This window comes from Sapajus apella, unplaced genomic scaffold, assembly GCF_009761245.1.
Source record: "Sapajus apella isolate SASKATOON/1434 unplaced genomic scaffold, GSC_monkey_1.0 scaffold8, whole genome shotgun sequence".
Taxonomy (NCBI): domain Eukaryota; kingdom Metazoa; phylum Chordata; class Mammalia; order Primates; family Cebidae; genus Sapajus; species Sapajus apella.
In genome coordinates, this window is record NW_022436948.1 from 385,948 (window position 1) to 409,504 (window position 23,557).

Consider the following 23,557-nt stretch of genomic DNA (forward strand, 5'->3'; position numbering starts at 1 on the left):
TTTTTTGTATTTTTAGTAGAGATGGGGTTTCATCATGTTGGCCAGGATGGTCTTGATCTCCTGACCTCGTGATCTGCCCGCCTTGATGTCGCAAAGTGCTGGGATTATAGGCGTGAGCCACTGTGCTCGGCCTTTTTTTTTTTTTACTTTGAGATGGAGTCTTACTCTGTTGTGCAGGCTGGAGTGCAGTGGTGCGATCTCGGCTCACTGCAACCTCCACTTCCCAGGTTCAAATGATTCTCCTGCCTCAGCCTCCCAAGTAGCTGGGACTACAGGCATGTGCCACCATGCCTGGCTAATTTGTATTTTTAGTGGAGATGGGGTCTCACCATGTTAGCCAAGATGGTCTTTATCACCCGACCTCGTGATCCACCTGCCTTGACCTCCCAAAGTACTGGGATTACAGGCGTGAGCCACTGTGCCCAGCCAAGATATACCTGCTTTAAAGAGCCAATGTTGTGCAGAACTACAGCAATGGATAAAGCATGAGTCCAGTAATGGTGGCATTGGCAGATACACTGAAGAGAGGGAAGCTGATTTGTGCCTGGGGTTTGCCTCTATTCCTGGAGGACAAATCACTGCCTTTTCCACAATGGATGGAACCAGATTGCCATGTGAAAGTCTCAGCGCTGGCCTCGTTGGCAGAAGCTGGGGAAGTCTTGGTGAAGAGAAATGTATATCGTTAAACCAGTTTTTAAGCCTCCTTCCCTGCCACTGTTGCCACTTGTTGTACGAGCTCATTCAGCATCATGTTGGCTAAAGTAAGAGGCTGACAGACATCCACGGGACAGGTCATTTTGTCCACCAAATTTCCTTTCTACAGTGGATGGCCTCTGGCGGGCATTTATGTGGAACTAATACCTTCACTTTGCCCATTCTGGGAAGTCTATCTGCATACCTGTCCTCAAGACTTTGTTGTTTTGTTTATCTTGAGACAGGTTCTCAGCTCTGTCAACCAGACTGAAGTGGCATGATCATGGCTTACTGCAGCCTTAACCTTCTGGGCTCAAGCAATCCTGCCTCAGCCTCCTGAGTAGCTGAGACAACAGGGTCATGCCACCATGCCCAGCTAGTTTTTGTTCTTTAGAGACAGGGTCTCACTATACCCAGGCTGGTCTTGAACTCCTGGGCTTAAGTGATCCTCTCGCCTCAGCCTCCCAAAGGCATGAACCACTGAGCCCAGCACTGGAGATTTCCTCGAAACCCTCCTTTGCAATCTTTTTCTGTTATCAACCAGCTGCACAGTCGTCAGTAACCCACTGCACAGGAATGCTTGTAGATGAGTAAACTCAGACGCCTCTTTCCATATAAGATAGACCACCAGCTATACCCTCCCAAGTTTTGCCAACTGGAAATCTTCCAAATTCCAATCCTAAACTAGGTTGTAGGGTAGCAACTTTTTTTTTGAACAGAGTCTGCTCCGTTGCCAGGCTAGAGTGTAGTGGTATGATCTTGGCTCACTGAAACCTCCACCTCCTGGATTCAAGCAATTCCCCTGCCTCACCCTCCTGAGTAGCTGGGACTACAGGCACGCATCACCATGCCTAATTTTTTGTATTTTAGTAGAGACAGGGTTTTATCATGTTGACCAGGATGGTCTCGATCTCCTGACCTCATAATCTACCCACTTTGGCCTCCCAAAGTGCTGGGATTACAGGCATGAGCCACTAGTGTAGCAACTGTTTATAGTTCATGCCACCATACGGTATGGATCCATTGGTAAAACAAACCTGCATTTTTTCCTCTTCTGTCAGCTGTTCATAGGGAGCGTCCTGTGAAACCAAAGATGTGGACTAAAGGAGAATGTGAAGTAGAAAAGGTGGCATCAGCCGGGCACGGTGGCTCACGCCTGTAATCCCAGCACTTTGGGAGGCTGAGATAGGCGGATTACAAGGTCAGGGGTTTGAGACCAGCCTGACCAACATGGTGAAACCTGGTCTCTACTTAAAGATACAAAAAGTAGCCAGGCGTGGTGGTGCATACCTGTAATCCCAGCTAGGAGGCTGAGGCAGGATAATTGCTTGAACCCGGGAGGCAGAGGTTGTGTGAGCCAAGAGCACGCCATTGCACTCCAGCCTGGGTGACAGAGCAAGACTGTCAAAAAAAAAAAAATAAAGGTGGCATTATGAGTTTGATCACTCATTTGGGTCACTTATGGCTTCTGAATCTGTTCAGGCATAGTTTTGTGTCTACTATTTCCAGTTTCAGTGCAAAGCTGCTGTTTATGTCCAGTTTTATGATACGTTGTATAGGCTGTCTCCTCCTATAGTATGCCTCGTACTTCTGTGGGCTGTATCGGGATCAGAGCTTTGGTATGGGCCCACAAGCAATGAAGGTGGTATTGTTGGATTTTAAGAATCAGCATCTCTCTGTGAGGCACTATTTTTGTTGTCACACTGCTATAAAGAAATACCTGAGACCAGGCATGGTGGCTCACGCCTGTAATCCCAGCACTTTGAGAGGCCAAAACGGGGAGGTCACCTGAGGTCAGGAGTTCAAGACCAGTCTGACCAATATGGTGAAATCTGATCTCTACTAAAAATGCAGAAATTAGCCAGGCATGGTGGCATGCACCTGTAGTCCCAGCTGCTCAGGAGACTGAGACAGGAGAATTGCTTGAACCCAGGAGGTGGAGGTTGCAGTGAGTGAGCCAAGATTATGCCACTGCACTCCGGCCTGGGTGATAAAGCAAGACTCCGTCTCAAAAACAAAAAAGAAAGAAATGCCTGAGACTGGACAATTGATAAAGAAAAGAGGTTTATTTGGCTTACAGTTCTGCAGGCTGTATAGTAAGCATGATAGCTTCTCTTTTGGGGAGGCCTCAGGAAACTTCCGACCATGGCAGAACACAAAGGGGGAGCAAGGCACTTCACATGCCTGGAGTAGGAGGATGAGAGAGAGGATGGAGGTGCCACACACTTGAACAGCCAGATCTCACGAGAACTCATTCACCATCGCAGTACCCAGGTGCTAAAGCATCCATGAGAAGCTGCCTCCATGATCCAGTCACCTCCCACCAGGTCCCACCTCCAACAATGAGGATTACAATTCAACATGAGATTTAGGCAGAGACACAGATCCAAACCATATCCAGTACCCATCCCAGGTGCAATCATTAAAAATTTCCTATTCAGGCTCCGTTATCCCTTTTTTTCTCAATACCCAATTAGCAAAGATGAACCATTCAATTTCAGCAGGTGCAGACAGCAGTACATCTTCACTATCTGAGGGTCTGCTTAGACGTAGTATCATTTTGATTTTAGAGAGATCTACATTAAAGAGATCACAGTAATCAGTTCTAGTGAACAGGAAGTAGTAAGTACCCTAGATACCTTAGTAAGAAATGTGCTATATGGTAGGAGATAAATCCCATGAAAAACTGGGCACTTTGTATGGGGTTGAGTTGTCTGTGGAGTATTATGGCATCTCCTCTAAAGTGAAAGGCTATACCTTCCACTGCCTACCACTAAGAAAGGCACCAAGCTGGGCTTGTTTGGATTTTGGATTCGACACATGCCATTTTTGGGTGCGCTGCTCCAATCCATTATTGAAACCTAGAGGCTGTTAGTTTTGTTTGTTTTGTTTTTTTCGGTCTTGCTCTGTCGCCCAGGCTGGAGTGCAGTGGCACAATCTTGACTCACTGCAACCTCCAACTCCTGGGTTCAAGCGATTCTCCTGCCTCAGCCTCCCGAGTAGCTGAGATTACAGGCATCTGCCAGCAAACCTGGCTAATTTTTTATTTTTAGTAGAGACCGGGTTTCTCCATGTTGGACCAGGCTGATCTCAAACTCCTGACCTCAGGTGATCTGCCGGCCTTGGCTTTCCAAAGTGCTGGGATTACAGGCGTGAGCCACCATGCCCGGCCTGAGACTGTTTGTTTGAAGTAGGATCTGAACAATAGAAGACCTGCAGCTTTGATGCAAGCTGCCCTCCTGCTCAGGATTTATGACCTTGAAGTTTCAATGATGCTTAAAGGGTCTTTGCAATTGAGGGTGCCTGGATGGTACTCCAGGATAAAATTCCATTAGGACAGCCCCCCAGAGGATTTAGTTTTTGTTGAGACAGGGTCACACTCTGTTGGAGTGCAGTGGCACAATCACGGCTCACAAAAGCATCAACCTCTTGGGCTCAAGCGATCCTCCCACCTCAGCCCCTTGAGTAGAGACTACAGAGGTGCAGCACCATGCCCAGCCGGCTAATTTTTTTATTTTTGTAGAGACAAGGTCTTACTATCTTGTCTAGGCTGATCTCGAACTCCTGGGCTCAAGACCCCCAGGGTTTTGAAGTAAAGCTTTGCTTTTGGCTAGCAACTCATTTGCCTTTTGAAAAGCAACATCTGAGGCTGGGCATGGTGGCTCATACCTGTAATCGCAGCACTTTGGGAGGCCAAAGTGGGTGGATCATGAGGTCAGGATTTCAAGACCAGCCTGCCAAGATGGTGAAACGTCGTCTCTACTAAATTAGCCAGGTGTGGTGGCAGGTGCCTGTAATCCCAGCTACTCAAGAGGCTGAGGCAGGAGAATCGCTTGAACCCGGACAGCAGAGGTTGCAGTGAGCTGAGATCACACCACTCCAGCCTGGGCTACAGAACAAGACTCCATCTCAAGGAAGAAAAAAAAAAAAAGCAACATCTGACTTGTTCCTGGGTCCTGGCAGAGAACAGACACCTGCATATGGGATATGCTGTTTGAATGTGCACCCTAAATTTCATGTTTTGAAAACTCCATCTCCCCAGGTGGTAGTAAAGAAGTATTGAAAGTTGGGGCCAGCTGGGTGCGGTGGCTCACACCTGTAACCCCTGCACTTTGAGACTCCATTTAAAAAAAGAAAAAGAAAAAAAGGTGGGGCCTTTAGGAGGTGACTGGATTGGCTGGACACACTGGCTCACCACTCTAATCCCAGCACTTTGGGAGGCTGAGGCAGGCGGATAAAAAGGTCAGGAGATTGAGACCATTGTGACTAACACAGTGAAACCCTGTCTCTACTAAAAATATGAAAAATTAGCCAGGTGTGATGGTGTGCGCCTGTAATCTCAGCTATTTGGGAGGCTGAGGCAGGAGAATCGCTTGAATCCAGGAGGCAGAGGTTGCAGTGAATGGAGATCGTACCACTCGGCACTCCATCCTGGGCAACAGAATGAGACTTCTCCTCAAAAAGAAAAAGAAGTGACTGGATCATGAGTGGATTAATGAGTTATTGTGGTAGTGGAGCGGGTGACTTTATAGGAGGAGACCTGGGCTAACGTGCAGTGCCTTTGCCGTGTGATGCCACCTGGGACTCTGCAGTTTCCACCTGCACAAAGGCTTTCATCAGTGTGTCCCTGGACCTTGGACTTTTTTTTTTTTGTTTTGAGACAAAGAGTCTTGGCTCTGTCACCCAGCCTGGAGTGCAGTGGCGTAATCTCAGCTCACTGCAGTGAGTGGAGTGGACGCTAAGTGGACAGTGCAAAGGCCCCTGAAGGCTCAATGATGATGCCAGACTGAAAACACCTGTCAGTACGGAGCGCTACGGTGCAGGGTGCGGCAAAGGCTTCGCGGGAACACTAGGTCATGCCACTTCTCCCACAGACAGCATATGTTGGCTCGGAAACATAAGGGCTACTGATAGGAATGGCGCCAAATAACCTCAGGAGGAATTTTTTGCTTCTCCTAACTGAATTCTGTTGTCCCAAGGGAGGACTGCTTCTACAAATGACAGTGGTGCCTTTGAACTAGCAGTTGAGACTGCTGCCTGGGCCAGCACGCAGGGATGAGGCGATGCCAACTGTTGGGGGAAACTGGGTGTCTCGTACGCAATGAAAACGGGAGCAGCTCTATCCACGATCTGGAGTCTTCACTGGCAGCTTTTGGTACTGAGGACTTTCAGGTTCAGTCGTGAAAGAAGAGTCGTCTAAAGAAAAGACCATTAAGACCTCAGATCTTTCAGGAAGGAGGTTTCAGTCACCCCGAGGTGCTGACAGGGCTGGAAAACAAGGACTGGGTGATGGATGAAGGCAGGAGTATCAACTAGAGCTCATGACAAGTTGCAAAAACAACAACTGTAGCATTTTAAACTTCAGAGAATACACCGATCACTTCTCCCTTCCTAATTTTATATGATGTTATTGGTGCATTAACTTTAAGTCACCAAACCACAAAGGGCTGCCCTAGTCCTGAATAAGTCTGTATTACCTGAGGCACCTGGACCACGGAGAGATGCCCCATGGTCCCTGGGGCCAGGGCTAGAATATCTTCTATCACATGAGTATTTGCCTCTTATCAGGCAGGTGCATGAAATTACTTTTTGTTTTGAGACGGAGTCTTGCTCTGTCACCCAGGCTGGAGTGCAGTGGCACAATCTTGGCTCACGGCAATCCTTGCCTCCCAGGTTCAAGCGATTCTCCTGCCTCAGCCTCCTGACTAGCTGGGATTACAGGCATGTGCTACCACGCCTGGCTAATTTTTTGTGTTTTTAGTAGAGATGGGGTTTCACCATGTTAGCCAGGATGGTCTCCATCTCCTGACCTTGTGATCTGGCCTCCTCAGCCTCCCAAAGTGCTGGGTTTACAGGTATGAGCCACTGCACTTGGAGAAAAATTTTTTTTGACAAAGAGTCTTGCTCTGTGGCCCAGGCTGGAGTGCACTGGTGCAGCATGAGCTCACTGCAACCTCCGCCTCCTGGGTTCAAGCGATTCTCCTGCCTTAGCCTCCTGAGTAGCTGGGATTATAGGTGTGCACCACCACACCTGGATAATTTTTGTATTTTTAGTAGAGGTGGGGTTTCATCATGTTGGTCAGGCTGGTCTTGAACTCCTGACCTATTGATCCACCTGCCTCCACCTCTGCCTCTGCCTCCCAAAGTGCTAGGACTACAGGTGTGAGCCACAGCACCCAGCCTACCCACTAAATTTAATATTTAAAAAAGATTTTGCCATGTTTACTTCATATACATTTGTGTGTTTTTTAAGGTTAAACAGCCATATCGTATACAACTTCAAAGCAAATTGTATACGACATGGCTGTTTAACCTTAAATAATTCAGCATATAACCCCTAAGGAATCACTCTCTTACATAACCATCGTCACATCTAAGAAAATTAACAATCCTCCTAGAATCTATCCAGTACAGATTCAAATTTACCCAGGTACCCCCCAAAATATCTTAGGTTGCTCCCTCCCAAGTCGGGTTTTGTGCATCGCCTCTGGCGACAGCTCCTTGGGCTACTTTAACCTAAAGCAGGTGCCTCACATTCGCCTTCCCACCATCTCTGATTAAACGAGGGCAGTTAACTATAGAATATCCCATGTTTGTCTTTTTTCTCATGGTTTCATTTGATTTTATTCCTCCTTCAATAAACTGTAAGTTAGGGCTGGGGGCGGTGCCTTAAGTCTGTATTCCCAGCACTTTGGGATGACAAGGCAGAGGAGGATCACTTGAAGCTAGGGGTTCAAGACCAGCGTGGGCAACAGAACGAGACCCCGTCTCTACTTAAAAAAAGAAGAATGTGGCAGTGTGTGCCTGCGGTCCCAGCTACTTGGGAGGCTGCGGCAAGAGGGCTGCTTGGGCCAGAAGCTTGAGACTGGGCTGGGAAACCAAGTGAAACCCTGCCTGTAAAAGAAATACAAAAATTAGTGCCAGGCGTGGTGGTACGTACCTTAGTCCCAACTACTCAGGAGGCTAAGCAGGAGGATCGCTGGGGCTCCAGAGGTCAAGGCTGCAGTGAGTTGTGACCACGCCACTGCACTTCAGCCTGGGTGACAGAGCAAGACCCTGTCTCCAAAAATAAAAATTTTATACCCGTCAAGCATATTTTTGGGTAAAGGGTCCTTGGCTAGGTATTACTGTCTAGTCTAAGTGAGTATGAATGAAACATAAAAAAGCATGGCTGGCTGGGCGCGGTGGCTCATGCCTGCAATCCTAGCACTTCAGGAGGCCGAGGAGGACGGATCATTTGAGGTCAGGAGTTCGAAACCAGCCTGGTCAACATGGTGAAACTCCGTCTCTACTAAAAATAAAAACGTTAGCCAGGTGTGGTGGTGCGCACCTGTAATCCCAGCTACTTGGGAGGCTGAGGCAGGAGAATTGCTTGAGCCTGGGAGGTGCAGGTTGCAGGGAGCAGAGATCGCATCATTGTACTCCAGCCTGGGCAACGGAGTGAGACTCCCTCTTAAAAAAATAAAAATAAATAAATGAAGCATGGCCATGAGAGGTGGATACATAGTGGCAGCCTCTTAAAAAAGTAAGAAACCAAGTGAGTGTAAAGAGCAGGTGAGCGGCCATTCAAGAATGCTTTAAGTTCCACGGAAATGTCTGGCTTATTGCTTTATTTTTTAGCCAGTGAGAAAAGCAAACTGGATAAAATGGAAAAAACAATACAAGGGCTATTCATAAACAAAACAGTGATTAAATTTTATTCCTTTTTGGGTTGTTTTGTTCTTATTTTTAAGTGAAGTTTCCATCTGTACACTTTAAGAAAATAAACACAACAGGAAGCTTCTCTGTGTGTCCATCCTGGAGGCAGGAAGGATGAGTCTGCCGACAGGCACACGGCAGCACAGCCAGTGTCACACGTTACCTCACGAAGGTCACGTGCCTGAAACACACGAAGGGTTCCACGGAAAACACTCCATCTGGCTGTGCAGCCATGCGTCAAGGTGAGGACAAGTACTTAATTCAAGGCATCTGGGGGCTGGTCTCATGGCACGTGGAGAGTAGTGCCCATGCCATCCCACGAGCTTCTGTGGGAAAAGGGAAAAACAAATTTTTTCCTCAAATAGAATTGTCACAGGTAAGAGCCACAGGATTTTATTCACTGTTTAATCTTCTGGTGGCAGGATTTCTTTGAAATAGAATCTGCAAATAAAAATGAGGCAGCAAATTTGTTAGAAGGCTTTGCACATCTTTTGAAAAGAATTTCACAATTTTGAAACACTATCACTGAATTCATGTAAATTTTGGTAAAAATATGAATTATACAGTGGTTTAAAGTAAAATATTTAAGAAACACTGAACAAATTAAATCCTGGTCGAAATATAATCTTTATGTTTTGCTGTCAATTTAAGAGAAAGGACAAAAAAGTCCAGACAGTGATTAAGTCAAACTGACCCCAGCACATAACGCTGAGTGCACTGGCTTATACTTTTGTGAGATTCTTCACTTATATCTGATATTCGAATGCTGTGACACTGACTGTCCAGACCGAAACTCACAGTTACCACGCTGAACACTAGCCAGCTTTCAATGGGCCCTCCATGTCCAGGATACAGTGACAATGCCTAATAAACACCCAGCGAGGACCTGCATTACCTGCTATCGCCCCGCTGAGCCTTTGCTGGATCACTTCTAAATGGTGAATATACTCTGTCAAGGAATGTTCTGGATCTTGAGAAGCGGTCAGAGATCTTTCTAATCTTGAATTTGGGGATGGAGTGGCTCTTCAAACAAATTACCACCAAGGGAAGAAAAAAAAATTGTTGAGTTTGACAGACGGAGCCATGGTGAGTGAGTGCAGAAGAAAGGCACCAGCCCCACCAGCCAGCCCCATGGGGATGGACGACTCTGGGACGTTTCCTTCAGATCCTTCCTATAAAAAGTGCTAGAGTGCTTTAAAAGCCACCTGTGCAGCGTTCCAGAGTAAAGACTATTATATATTACTTTGTTTGCTAAATCTTCAACAATGTACCTGCTATCCAACCTGGATTATGCACCAGGTCCCACCTGCCTTTCCTGATCTTCCTGAACTGTTTCTTTGTCTGGGGTGATACCTGCCCTGCTCAGTCCTCACCTTAGCCGTCCTTCCTCCCAGCCTTCTACCAGGCCCAGGGAGCACAAGGGGTTTCACTTTTCCCTCTCCACACAGAGCTTCCAAGTATCTTCAGGGCAGGGAATGTGCCTTCTTCACCTGGCACATCCCTCACAAAAGGGGCCCTCAGCCACCATAACCTCTGTCACTAAAGATCACAGCACCAGGCTCTGGGGGACCAGAGCCACCAGACAGAAAAGTCAGGTCCTCCCCCAAAACAGGAATGGACTTCTAGACCCTCATGGATTCACGACGGAGTTTCCTGCCTTGCTCTGGGCTGGGCCAAAGCCAGAACTTTAAAGATGTATTTCCCTGAGAACCTATGTAGACTGGAGGGAGAGCACTGGCAGGACAAAGACCTGAAGACATCACCACTGACCTTCCCCCACTCTGCAGGGAGGCTGCTCCTGCCAATCCACGGCCTCTGGCGGGGTCCCTGGCGTGGCCCAAGGGCACATCCCGGGTTGGGGGGGACTCTCTGGTTCTGGGTGGAGACTGCTGTAGCCGTCGTGCTCGGGGTCCTTTCCCAGAATTATTTCACGACAAAGGGATTAGAAAAAGAAATGAATGCATTTTAGTAAAGGCCCACCTACCAAAATTTTAAATGTATAGACTTAAGAGTCTGTATGGCAATTCTGAGACATTTTTTAAGGTATCCAAGTTAAATATTATCTTTTTAAAAGCTTGGAAGAAACCTGAGCTTTGATTATCTGCATCCATAGGGGCAGCCCATCTCTAGGGGAGTGCCGGGGGTCTCAGGTAAGACCTGCGTGGGGGTCCTGTCAGTTCTGAGAGCTGGCTGAGGAGGAAGGAGGGGAAGGAACGCTGGAGACCACCAGGTATGACTCAGAGGGGCAAACTTTCCTGAGGACCAGAAGGCTGAATCAAAGCATGTTAATTTCAAGAAGCAACTATTAAAATGTGGAAGTCGAAACTGATTATAGCCGCCAGGCGCAGTGCTCAGGCCTACAGTCCCAGGTACTCAGGAGGATGAGGAGGGAGGATGCTTGAGCCCAGGAGTACAAGGCTGCAGTGAATTGTCACTGTACCATTGCACTTGAGCCTGGGTGACAGAGCAAGCCCATCTCTAGACAACAACAACTTGGAGAGGCACTTCCAGGAATGCCCAGTCACGGTGGCGGTCAGCAGCGGCTCAGGCAGCCCAAGCCCTGCAGGCCCAGGGAGCTGCACGCCCACCCTGTGTTCTCTGCACACGCCTGCCACTCTGGGACAAGAGCCCCTGAAAATGCCCTGCTTTGGGGCCGGCTCCTTCAGTGCTAGTGCAGCCGGCTGTGCTCTCTGCCGTGGGGGGCAACAGCATGGCAGAGAACTCCCGAGACCAAGAAGTGAGTAAGCCGGAAATAAGCACAACGCTCTACGAGGAAAGAGCAGTGGTGTGAAGTGAGTTCAGCTGCTCTGTGGAATAAAGGCCATTTCGCTAACCACTGTCAAAAAATCAACACACTGAGCATCTCGGGTTTTCCCACCGCCGCATGCCCCTGTGAACCATGTTCACAGTGAACGCAAGCCTTGACCTCCCTGCACTGGGCACACCCTGCCTCTGGACCACGGCCTGATGAAATTCATGGATTCTCTTATTGTGCTTATTACATCCCTAGGAACACTGAAAAATGACCCCAAAGTTAATGAAAATGCTACAAGGAGTAGGAAGCAAGGTCTGTGGTCCAGTTGTTAATGGGGCGGGAGCCTCACCTGGCTGAGGGATTAATGGGGTGGGAGCCTCACCTGGCCCTGGGGTTAATGGGGCGGGAGCCTCACCTGGCAGAAGGGTTAATGGAGAGGGAGCCTCACCTGGCCGAGGGGCTCTGCCTTGTGCCGTGGCTCCTTTCCGATCTACTTCTTGCCATTTCTTAACCAAAAAACGCAATCTACAAAAAAGGAGACAAAACACACTTAAAAGTAAGTCTTAAAACAAAACAGGAAGGGAAAGAGCGACGAAAACCCCACCGTGACCAAACACGCAGCATGGGCCCTCACTGCCCACCAGGACCAGGACGCCGAGGTCAGCCTGTCCACTCAGGCGTGGCTGCCTGGTGCACGCATCCAAAGTGCTGGCGGGGCTGCCGGAGATGGAGACCTTCCCACACACGACCACCTGACAAAGCCTCACAACAGCCCCACCGTGGACCATCCGGCTCCCTCCTCCCCCAGACACCCACCACGGCCCAGCCCAGGACGACTCCAGTTCACAGCCGGCCACACTGGTTTCTGGGAAACATGCCGCTCCCGCCTGGTGCTCAGGACCCTCCCGTCTTCCTGTCACAGATGCCACTGGACAGGCTCAAAACACGGAGACCCTAGCCCTTGTAGGAGCCCGTCAGATGGAAGCACGCAGGGTGTGGGTGACGGGGGCATGCAGGTCGTGGTCCAGGCCCCAGACACCCCTGCCAGGATGGCCTTCGGGACAAGCATTGCATCTGTGGCTTCCCTCCTCTGAGGCACAGTGGACGCTGCCAATTCCTCCACGAGACCCATCAAGGCCCCCTGGTGGCAGCTACCCTAGGCAGTGCTCTCACAGGGACACACGGACTGCCCCTGGGACACTGCTGCCTTCAAATGCTCCCTCCTCCTTGACAGGAAGACCCTGGAGGTAGGGTCTGGGTCTGCTGACCTTCTCCATCTAGTGCCTAAAATGGTTCCTCATGCAGGCATTCTCCCCACAAATACAGGATGGACAGATGGGTGGGTGGAAGGATGGACAGTGGAGGCCTATGGTCAGGAGAGCTCAGATACAAGGAGACGCAGTGCCCCGGGGCCAGAGAGGCTGAGAGCACGGCACCCCAGGAGGCCTGGCCTGCACCTGACTCTGCCCGGCCCGCAGCCCCGACGACTGAACTGGCTCAGGGCCTGGTCTCTGAAAGCAGCAGTCCTCCTAGCTGCTTTCTGCTGCATCTGCCCCTCCAGACAGGCCCATGCACAGCCTTGGCAAACACCTCTGTGGGCATCAGGAGCAGGCACAGCTGCACAGCGTTCAGGGGGAAAACACTTAGAAATCCAGCACGTTCTAAAACTAGGAAATGAAAAAAAAAATTCGTGGCACGAAAACCATTAAAAGGCAAGACGTTCTTCTGCAATACAAAGGTGTCCTTAAATCTGTAGTTTCAGAAGATGGCAGCTTCATACAACACGACTTCCTGAAGACAAGTTCATCATCTCTATTTTCTTTAAGGTCTCAAATGCCATTCATCTTAAAAAATAGAATATATTATAGAGTTTCATGAAATAAAATCACCTAAAAGCATGCAGCGTGCTGCCCATTCACAGAGACAGACACGGAATGTGCTGACTGAATGTGGCGGCACTGACCTTAATATCGCGATGACCACCCTGACAGCTGTGCGGAACTTGGTGAAGGGACGAGACGTGATCTTCCGCTCTGCTTTGGAAGGAAATACCCCCAAATGGGCAATCATGGACAGTGTTTCTTGTTCAGAATCCTGGAATCCGCCAATCAACAGCAAAAGATACTTCTTTTGATAAATCAGAGCTTTTCTAAAGCTCTCTGCTCTCAAATAATGTAGGTATAATTTTTCCATCTAAAAAAAAAAACAGTAAAATTTTATCATAGGAAACAAAGACTATCTTGCTGACAAAAGCACATTTACACCACTGCTCTTGACAAAGAACCATATTGTTTCTTCTCAGCAATCATCAGGAGGTCCTCGTCCTTGCAACTGTATCTGTGGCCAGAAACAACCTTGCTGTTCAAAGATGAATCTGCATTAGACAAGAGGCAGGACCACAAGCTCCTCACTGCATCATCATCAAATGAGCCCCTATGAAGGCTCCTTGAATTTAGCCACTTCGGTAAGGTCCGCATTGAGCACAGGGGTGGATGTCAATCACGGGGTGGGAGCTGTGCCATCAGGAGACTGCCAAGGAGCTTCGGCCAAATCCCGGCACGTCCTGGGCCAGGGCTCCTGCAGGCTGCAGAGGCTGTCACTTGCTGGCTCTGTCAAAGCTGTCCATGTTCCCACACTTAACTCATGAGCACAGAAACTCAGTATTTGTACACAACTAAACCAAGATGCAAGCCACAGTTTATTCTGTCCAACTTCCTTTCCTTTCAGCGATCTGACTGCTACACCTGGTAGACAAGACCCTTGTGGTCACAAGAATGCTTTGCCTGCAATTTACAAACCCAGGACTTAAAAAAGCACCAAAGCTCTATACTCACAACACTGTCCCTACCTTGACGTTGCTGGTGTTGGCTTCCCCGCTGGCAGCCGGTGGAAGCCGGCCAGGGTCTGGGCGCCTCAGGGAACTCTCTGGAACCGTTTCGTCTGGCTTCCAAGCAGACCTGTCCGGCCTCTGTAAGGAAGCACAGCCAGCACTTGTCTACAGAGCTGCTCATCAGCAAGAGCGGGTTAGGAGAGATGCGCTCCCACCCCATGCGCAGGAGGCAGCCATGTGCAGGGAGACCAGGCTGACCATACCAGGCCTGGACTCTCCTCATCCTCAGCCCCTCCTCAGCAGGGTCTAGCTTATACTGTGCTGTGATCAGTCAAGGAATTAACATGGGGTAATTACAACATGCCACTTGCTGAAGTATGACTGCAAAAAAGGTACGTTTTAGTAGATAACAGAAAACCAATTATTTATAAAATCACCCCAAATACAGAGTTTGAAGCCTTAAACACTCATATTCTCTGGTCCTAGAAATGCCAATCACTGGAAACTGCAAATGCAGTCAGCGCTCTACATCCCGTAGATTCAGCCAACAGCGGGTGAAAATACTCAGAAAAAAATGTGTCTGTACCAAACGTGCACTTCTTTTCTTGCCCTGCACCCTAACAACACAGGATCATAACTATTTCCTTAGCGTTTTCACCGAATGAGGTGTTGCGAGTGATCTCAGAGATGACTGAAGAGTGTATGGGAGGATGTGCATAGGCTGCCTGCTAACGCCACTTCAGGTCGGGGCTGAGGGCTGCCTGCTAACGCCATTTCAGGTCAGGGGCCGAGGCAGGAGGATCCCTGAGCCTGGGAGGTCAAGGTTGCAGTGAGCTGTGACTGCTCCACACTGCAGCCTGGGAGACAGAACAAGGCCCTTCTCAGAAAAAATTCCAGAAGTGAAAGAAGCCAGTGTAAGAGGTCCCAAGCCATCTGGTTCTACTTACAAAACTTTCTGGGAAGGAGCCACAGCCTGCAGCAGGCAGGGTGGCTGCTGCTTTTTTTCGGGGGCCATTGCTGTGTGATCTAAGAGTGGTGGTTACTTATGAAGGTTGTGGGGGGGGGGTGTGTGTGTGTGTGTGTAAACTTCTATGACATAACACCAGAAAAGGGCAAATTTTACTGCATGTAAATTTAAAAATAAAACTTTTAAAAAGTTATAAAAAATGAAGCAAATCACAAACAAAACAACCTAAAAGAATAAAAAATTAATCAGGCATTCCAGAAGACAACTCTACCTAACTATACCATTAAGAAAATTGTAAGTTAGGTGGGCGTGGTGGCTCATGCCTGTAATCCCAGCACTTTGGGAGGCCGAGGTAAATGGATCACTTGAGGTCAGGAGTTTGAGACCAGCCTGGCCAACAGGCAAAACCCTGTCTCTACTAAAAATATAAAAATTAGCTGGGCATGGTGGTGGGCACTTATAATCCCAGCTACTTAGAAGGCTGAGACAGGAGAATTGCTTGAACCTGGGAGGTGACGGTTGCAGTGAGCTGAGATCACACCATTATACTCTAGCCTGGGTGACAGAGTGACTGACACTCTGTCTCAAAAAAAAAAAAAAAAAAAAAATAGAAAAAAAATTATAAGTTACTTTAAATAAAACTCTAAATTCGAGCAGATCATTACATTCTCAGTCAAAATATCCTTTGGGTTTTTTTTTTTTTTTTTTTTTTTTTGAGATGGAGTTTTGCTCTTGTTGCCCAGGTTGGAATGCAATGGGATGATCTCGGCTCACCAAAACCTCCGCCTCCAGAGTTCAAGTGATTCTCCTGCCTCAGCCTCCCAAGTAGCTGGGATTACAGGCGCCGCCACCATACCCAGCTAATTTTTGTATTTTTAGCAAAGACAGGATTTCTCCATGTTGATCAGGCTGGTCTCAAACTCCCAACCTTAGGTGATCCACCCACCTCGGCTTCCCAAAGTGCTGGAATTACAGGCGTGAACCACCACGCCCAGCCCTAAAACACCCTTTAACGAACATGCACCAAACATCAAGTGGTAGTCAGGGTCAGTGAAGCAGGAGGTCTGCTGAGATGGTCAAACATCCATAACACTCAGCAAGACTTCAAACAGAGATGACGGAGCCGGCACCCCCAGGTCCCTGGAGGCAGCCCAGCCTCCTGTGAGGGGGAGCTGTGCTGGACCAGGGCAGTCGGGCTGGGGCAGGTGAGAGTTCAGCACAGATACCTACACTCGGGGTGCAGCCCTTCTGCAGGTGATGCTTCAGCATCTTCTCAAGCTTTGCCACTGCCCTGCTCAGCTCCAGCTTCTCCCGGGTCACCGTGCTGAGGGCTTTGGTGAGGGAAACATTGTCTTTCAGCAGGACGTCCACAAACTGGAGCTGCAGCTCTGCTGCCATTTTTTTCTTGGAGAAAAGAAAATAAATTTGTAAGCATTTGTTGCTAAAAGACATGTACATTATTTGTTTTGTTTTGTTTTGTTTTGTTTTGTTTTGTTTTTTTTGTCAAATTGCTTTTAGGAATGAATTGTAATTAATGTGTCTGGGATTCAACGCGAAGCTTGTGGAGCTGGCAGAAAACTGTAAAAGTCATCAAATCACAGACCATTTGGTTGTTCCAACAGCGCCTTATTAACAGGTGGCTGGATCGCTATTAGTTCATCCCAAGGGGGCAGATGTGAAGCTCCTCAAAACAGGCTACTTCCACCACCAAAAGGACCTTCAGCCTATGGAGGGTGGGCACACTGAAGGCCACCAGTGCCCAACACGGGCAGGGTACACCCCACCCACAATGATGCTGTGCAGCTCTCCGGCAGCTCCCATGCACGGGCTCCATGAAAAAAGTCACAATTCCATAAATGCCCCAGAACACGCATCAGGAAGTTATAACAGCAGCCAGGTTCCCAACTCCTCCAGAGGCAGCTTACAGTGAGCTCAGACTTTCCCAAGAGGACTTGAGTTTTTGTTTCTAGCAAAGGCCATCAACACAAATACAAAGCCAGCAGGCTGGGCCAGGCAGAGGTGAACATCAGCTCCCAGAGCTGAGCAGAGCAGAACCATGGCCCCTCCAGACCAGCAGCTGCGGAATGTGCACGGTGAGCGGCACGTGAGGAGGGGGTCCACGCAGTCATGCAGCACTCCATGGGCAGCAGGGCTTGGCCCCCGAAGACACACAAGTGACCCAGGACGTGGAGGGCATCCGTTTCCACTTGGCCCATGGGATCGGCCCCCACCCACTCACCCAGATAGCAGCCATAAAGTCAGAGAAGACATCAGAGAAGACAGTGAGGAAGGAAAAAAAACCAAACAGTGTAAAAAAGAAACCACAAAGCTGCCGAGAGGGCTCCTCTCGGGGAGGCGCCGCGGCAGGGACCTGGGGGTGCTCACCCCTTACCTGGGAGGAAGTGGGCCTGCTCAACTCAGATTTCAGCTCCTCCAATGTGTGCAGTAAAGATGCCACTGCCTTCTCATTGGATGATGTCCAATCATTAATTGTCCTGTAGGAATAAATGGGCACCTAAAGGTTCATGCGCACCCCAAGTAAGCATTACCCAAAACTACAGAAGAACTGTCTGCTCACAAGAGACAAAGAGAAGACAGGTTCCTGAGGAGGCTGTGTGTATCTCCGTCCAGCCATGAAGCACAGAGAGAAGCCCACAGGGGCAACAGAGCTCAGAAACCTCCAGTAGGGGAAGCCACTGCCTGCCATGCGCTGCAGCTTTCTACCAGAATTAATGATTTAAACTGCTGTACTGAATGAAACTTGGCTTAGAAATCATGCTGCTTGGCCAGGCATGGTGGCTCACGCCTGCAATCCCAGCACTTTGGGAGGCCAAGGCAGGCAGATCATGAGGTCAGGAGTTTGAGACCCGCCTTGCCAGCATGGCGAAACCCCGTCTCTACTAAAAATACAACACTCAGCTGCGTGTGGTGGCGGGCACCTGTAATCCCAGTTACTCAGGAGGCTGAGGGAGTAGAATCGCTTGAACACGGGAGGCGGACGTTGCAGTTGCAGTGAGCCCAAACTGCACTACTACACTCCAGCCTGGGAGACAGAGCAAGACTCGGTCTCAGAAAAAAAAGAAATCATGCTGCTCTCTAAATTAAGTCCAAGTATAGAAGGAACTGTATTCGCTGAGTTCATTAGCATTATTACTCTTTCTGTCCATATGAAACATCACAATCATCCTGGTCATGAGTGGCCTCGAGTGACCCAGACACTGGGCAGTGCCAGCCTGGGGGGCACAGGAGACTCCAAACCCAACACTCTGGATGGTGAGCAACTTCACAAACTGTCAAGAGAACCAAGCCACCTCAAAGAAACATGGAAGCCCCACGTTAGGTGTATTCTGAATCACAGGATTTTTTTCTCTAACGTTAGAACATAAATGCCATTCCGGAATCCCTCAGGAGAGTCCCGGGAAGAGGACTAGAGCGGTAAGTGCAAAGGAGCAGAGGCTTCACACCAGATGTGCCCAGACCCTCAGGAAGGCTCTCTGACAGACGTGTGGCTGCAAGGGCCCAGCAGGCGCCGGGTGGTCAGGTACATACCTGCCCACGGCCTGACTGGCGAAGCTGGTGAGGAGCCCCGCAGCACAGAGCAGCCGCTGCCTCATGGCCTCCAGCTCTCGCTGCTGTTCCTGGAGGTGGTCCACGTCCGAAGTGGCAGCCCCATGGGCAGAATCTGGGTGGAGGCGGCCACCAGGTGCCTCATCCTTCGACTCCAGGTCTCTCACCATCTGCTGAAGCTGCTTGATCTTATGCAAGTCACGCTGACGCTGCAGTTCTAATTCCCGCTGTTGTTAACAGAAAAAGGAAAAGACGTTCACCTGAGTGTCCACAAACAAAACTGCTGGCCGGGGGCAGCAGCTCAGACCTGTAATCCCAGCACTTCGGGAGGCTGAGGCGGGCAGATCACCTGAGGTCAGGAGTTTGAGACCAGCCTGGCCAACATGGAGAAACCCATCTCTACTAAAAATATAAAAATTAGCTGGAAATGGTAGCACAAGTCTGTAGTCCCAGCTACTCAGGAGGCTGCGGCAGGAGACTCGCTTGAACCCAGGAGGCAGAGGTTACAGTGAGCCGAGATTGCACCATTGCACTCCAGCTGGGGCACAGAGCTAGACTCCACTCCAAAAAAACAACAACCAAAAAAACTGCCGAGCTGGCCAGATGCGGTGGCTCACGCCTGTAATCCCAGCACTTTGGGAGGCCAAGGTGGGCAGATCACGAGGTCAAAAGATCGAGACCATGCTGGCCAACGTGGTGAAACCCCATCTCTATTAAAAATACAAAAAATTAGCCAGGCGTGGTGGCACGCGCCTATAGTCCCAGCTACTCAGGAGACTGAGGTGGAAGAATCGCTTGAACCCAGGAGGCAGATGTTGCAGTGAGCCGAGATTGTGCCACAGCACTCCAGCCTGGTGACAGAGCGAGACTCCATCTCAAAAAAAAAAAAAAAAAAACTGCCAAGCAAAAGACCAAAACGCACAGGGGAGCCCACTCACAGACCAGAAAAAGGCGCTTGGGCAGGCAGCCTCTGCGGTTCTCCACCGGGACCCACAGCCTGACGCACCACACACAGGGATTCATGCCAACACAGACATGGACAGGCACAAACGTGCATGTGAACGTGCACACATATACGAGCCTGAGTGCAGCCCTGGGGCTGCGCCTGCATGGCCATGTGGTCCTGGGCCCCTAAGCTAGACCTCGAGGAGCGGCAAGCTTCCCTTCTGTAGGATGGGGGACCAGGCCACGTCTGGTGCCCAAGAGAAGCGTGTCAGCAAGTGCCTGAGCCCGTGCCCACTGCACTTCCAGGCGAGGGACAGAAAGGCCATTGCACGATAGGGCAAGGAAGGATGGGCAGCCTCTGAAGGGCCTTGGAGTCACCAGTGCTGCTGGGGCTTCCTTGTGACAAAAAAAGACAGATCCGGCGGGAAGAGGCCCAAGGTACAGACACACAGAGGCGGCTCGCCATGTCAGGGAGGGATCCCCAGCACTAAGCAGAGGCCACCCAGCCCGGAGGATGCTCAGCTAAGCCTACACTACGTGGCACCAGTGCCCCTGCCACTGTGGTGACCAGGGTGCAGCTCGGACTCCACCTTCCTGACAGCACCTCACTCAATGCTCAGGCCTTGTAAGCAAACAAGAGTCATTCTATTTTCTATTTTCTAGTAAGAAAAGTAAGATACAGATGAACTGATGAAATTATATTATTTAGAAAAGATGGAATTGTCTCTGGCATACCACTATCTTGGGAGGCTTCAATGGCTTCAGCTAGAGAAGGTTCTATAACCAGATCAAATTCACCATCCTCAGTAAAAAGAACTCGGGAAGGGCCACCTCACTAAAAGCACGTGTCAAGATGCATCCTGAAGGAAAGTTACTAACACAACTTAGAAAACATTTTCTTTGTATTTCTTTTTTAAGCACTTGTGTTACCATTCTTTTCAATAAAGAATCTACATTAAATAAAAGGTTTTGGCTGGAAACTTCAGGCGTGGTTTCAGGAAATTCTCAACAAGCAAAGACTCCCTTGAGCACCCCATAAAAGGCAAAGCCCTTGCCTGGGAAAAAGGCAAACACACACCCTGTCTCAACTCAACCAGGGTTCTGTGCCCGGGAAAAAGGCAAACACACACCCCAATCTCAACTCAGCCAGGGTGCTGTGTCCGGGAGAAAGGCAAACACACACCCCAAGTCTCAACTCAGCCAGGGCGCTGCATTGCCACAAAACCGCAGCGGATGCTTTTGCCATGCTCGGCCACACTGTCTGCGCCACCAAACCACCTCCCTGCTCACCAAAGGCTTCTGGAAATAAAACACTACAAGTATTCTGAAGAGTTGTTTTTTTTTTGAGGTGCAGTCTCGCTCTTGTTGCCCAGGGGTGCAGTGGCGCAATCCCGGCTCACTGCAACCTCAGAGCTTCCCAGGTTCAAGCGATTCTCCTGCCTCAACCTCCTGAGTAACTGAGATTATGGGCATGCACCACCATGCCCAGCTAATTTTTTCTATTTTTAGTAGAAATGGGCTTTCGCCTGGGCCAGGCTGTAATCCCAGCACTTTGGGAGGCTGAGGCGGGTGGATCACCTGAGGTCAGGAGTTCAAGATCAGCCTGACCAACATGAAGAAACCCCGTCTCTTTTATTTAAAAAAAAAAAAAAAAGAAAGAAAGAAAGAAAGAAATGGGCTTTTGTCATGTTGGCCAGGCTGGTCTCAAACTCCTGATCTCCAATGATTCACCCACCTTGGCCTTCCAAAGTGTTGGGATTACAGGCACCCGCCACTGTGCCCGGCCTGCCCTTATCACTTCTATTCAACGTTGTTGAGATCATGATGCCACTGCACTCCAGCCTGGGTGACAGAATGAGATCTGTCTCAAAATTAAAATAAAATAAAAATAAATAAATTTAATAAAAGTATTCAACTTATATTTTGAAAGCAACAAAACGCTACTGAAAGAAACTGAAAAAGACGTAAGTACACAGCGGGAGCAGTGGCTCACTCCTATAGTCCCAGCGCTTTGAGAGGCCCAGGTGGGTGGATCACCGGAGGTCAGGAGCTTGAGACCAGCATGGCCAACACGGCAAAACCACGTTTCTACTAAAAATACAAAAATTAGCCAGGCTACCTCCCATGTAGCTGGGACTACAGGCACGTGCCACGACTCTCAAGAAGAAGCACTTGAACCAAGGAGGCAGCGGTTGCCGTGAGCCGAGATCGCGCCACTGCACTCCATCCGGGTGACAGAGCCAGACTCTATCTCAAAAAACAAGAAACCCAACTTAATTAAATGGAGAAACACATTCTGTAATCATGGGTCAGAAGACCTCTTACTTCCCAGCTGTCAGTACTAGCCAGAGCTATCAGCAGATTTAATGCAACCTCTAAGAAACTCTCAATGACAGTTTCTGCAGAAATACAAAAGCCATCCTCAAATTCCTATGGAACAGCAAGAAGTCCCACAGAGCTGAAACAATCTCGAAAAGGAAGAATGAAGGTGGAGGAATCATGCTTCCTGATTTCAACACTTTCTAGAAAGCTATAGAAACAGTAGTGTGGGGCCCGCGCCAGAGCACACAGACAGGGCAGACCAGATCCGAGAGCCAACACAAACCTCGCGTCCCCCACGTGAACCCCGCTAATTCCACCTGCTATCAAGTCCAGGTGTGGACTTTCCGCCGGCAGGCGGCTCTCACCACCTTCTCCTTGTCTGTCTGCCGCTTCCTCCACTGCTCCGTGGCCGCTGGGCTCTGCCCAGCCTCCGCGCTCCTGCTTGCAGCCTTGCGTGCTTCTTGCTCTTTTGACCGTGGGTGCGACTGCTCTAATTCTGCCTGCAACCATGCTGGTTTCTCCCTGTCTCTCTCCAGAAAGCAAATCAGCTCTCGTTCTGGGGTGTGCAGGGCTTCCACTGTGGCCTTCAGCGTGGCACTTACCTCGTTCTCCCTCCTGAGCTCCTCACAGTGCTTCTGAGCCTCGGCCTCGAGCTGCTGCTGAGAGCGCACGGCTTGCTGCTGCACCTTTTCGAGCATCGCCTGCAAGTCCACCACACGGGACTTCTCCTCCCTCAGCTTCCGCAGCAGAGTGTGGTTTGCCTGTGTGTCCTGCTGCACGCAAGCCTCCTGCGTCCTCTGGCTCAGCTGCTCGGTCAGGAGCCGCTCGTGCCGCAAGGCCTCTGACAGCTCCAGGGTGCGGCTCTTCTCAGCCGCCAGGTCCTTCTGGAGCTCGGAGAGCTGGGTCCGCTCCTGGGCCAACAAGGCCTCAAAGCGTGAGTGCTCGATGCGCAGCTCCTTCTGGAGGTTGTCCTTGGCCACCTGCTCGTGTTTCAGTGCCACGCAGAGCCGACTGCTCTGAGCACGCTGCGTCTCCAAAGATGCCCGCAGCTCCTAGGCGGCAAGAAGACACGACAGGAGACGTTGAATCACGAGGAAAAGTGTCTAAATTGTCTTCCTGTCCACATCTGTTTATACACCTTAGCCCAGCAAGCCTGCCTTTTGAAATGCACCCTATTAGCCATATGTAGGTACAAGCTTTTTTGTTCATCAAGTAACAGCAAACCCAGACTGGGGATGACACACTTTGTTGGAAGTGGTGTTGAGGAACTGCATGTGCATGTCCTGGATTCAGAGAAGTCCCTGGCCCCTCTTCAGAAAGTCACTAACCAAAGAGGCTCAGAGATATGCACCCTGCTTGCTTTGAACCACCATTTCCATGCTGTTGAAAGCCATAGCCTATGGAACTGGTGCAGACTTGCTCGACAGCTATATGATGCCTGCTAGGCCTCTGCCACACAAAGCCGAGGGTCCCCGCCACCGACCTGCCCCGTACACAGACCTCTGAGGCTGCACTCCATCTCGGATGGACAGGGTGCTGTGTCCATCTCCAGAGCTAATGCTGAGGGATAGTGGGGACTTCAGGCAGGGGCAACGTGCCACCATGGGTAACCGCAATATCTGCCCCATGGTGGCTGCCACTACACCAAGCTGCAGTTTTACCTGAAAACACAGCCCTATCCTGCTGCCTCACACTGCTGTCAACTGGGCACGCTGCCCTCAAGAACAGGAAAAGAGGACGGAGAAGGAGCATGGCTGTAGGCTTCCAAGGGACACAGCCT

The 23,557-nt window shown here is 49.7% G+C and overlaps 1 protein-coding gene across 4 annotated transcripts in view; it reads right to left on the reverse strand.

Annotated features, from left to right (window-relative positions):
* Window positions 1-8,363: 8,363 nt before the first annotated feature.
* The window catches only part of PCNT (pericentrin), a 111,481-nt gene continuing 96,287 nt past the window's right edge, over window positions 8,364-23,557 (reverse strand). For 2 of the 4 annotated variants that reach the window (XM_032276520.1, XM_032276519.1), the window contains exons 38-47: window positions 22,380-22,829; window positions 18,493-18,737; window positions 17,336-17,438; window positions 16,174-16,347; window positions 13,995-14,114; window positions 13,110-13,339; window positions 11,595-11,671; window positions 10,162-10,303; window positions 9,287-9,414; window positions 8,364-8,717 (exon numbers count right to left, since the gene is read on the reverse strand). In XM_032276520.1, the coding sequence (XP_032132411.1) occupies window positions 8,653-8,717; window positions 9,287-9,414; window positions 10,162-10,303; window positions 11,595-11,671; window positions 13,110-13,339; window positions 13,995-14,114; window positions 16,174-16,347; window positions 17,336-17,438; window positions 18,493-18,737; window positions 22,380-22,829 (1,734 nt within the window). In that variant the 3' untranslated portion in view covers window positions 8,364-8,652. Of the gene's footprint in view, window positions 8,833-9,286; window positions 9,415-10,161; window positions 10,304-11,594; window positions 11,672-13,109; window positions 13,340-13,994; window positions 14,115-16,173; window positions 16,348-17,335; window positions 17,439-18,492; window positions 18,738-22,379; window positions 22,830-23,557 lie in introns of all 4 variants that reach the window. The other 2 variants (XM_032276522.1, XM_032276521.1) reach the window with 2 other exon arrangements.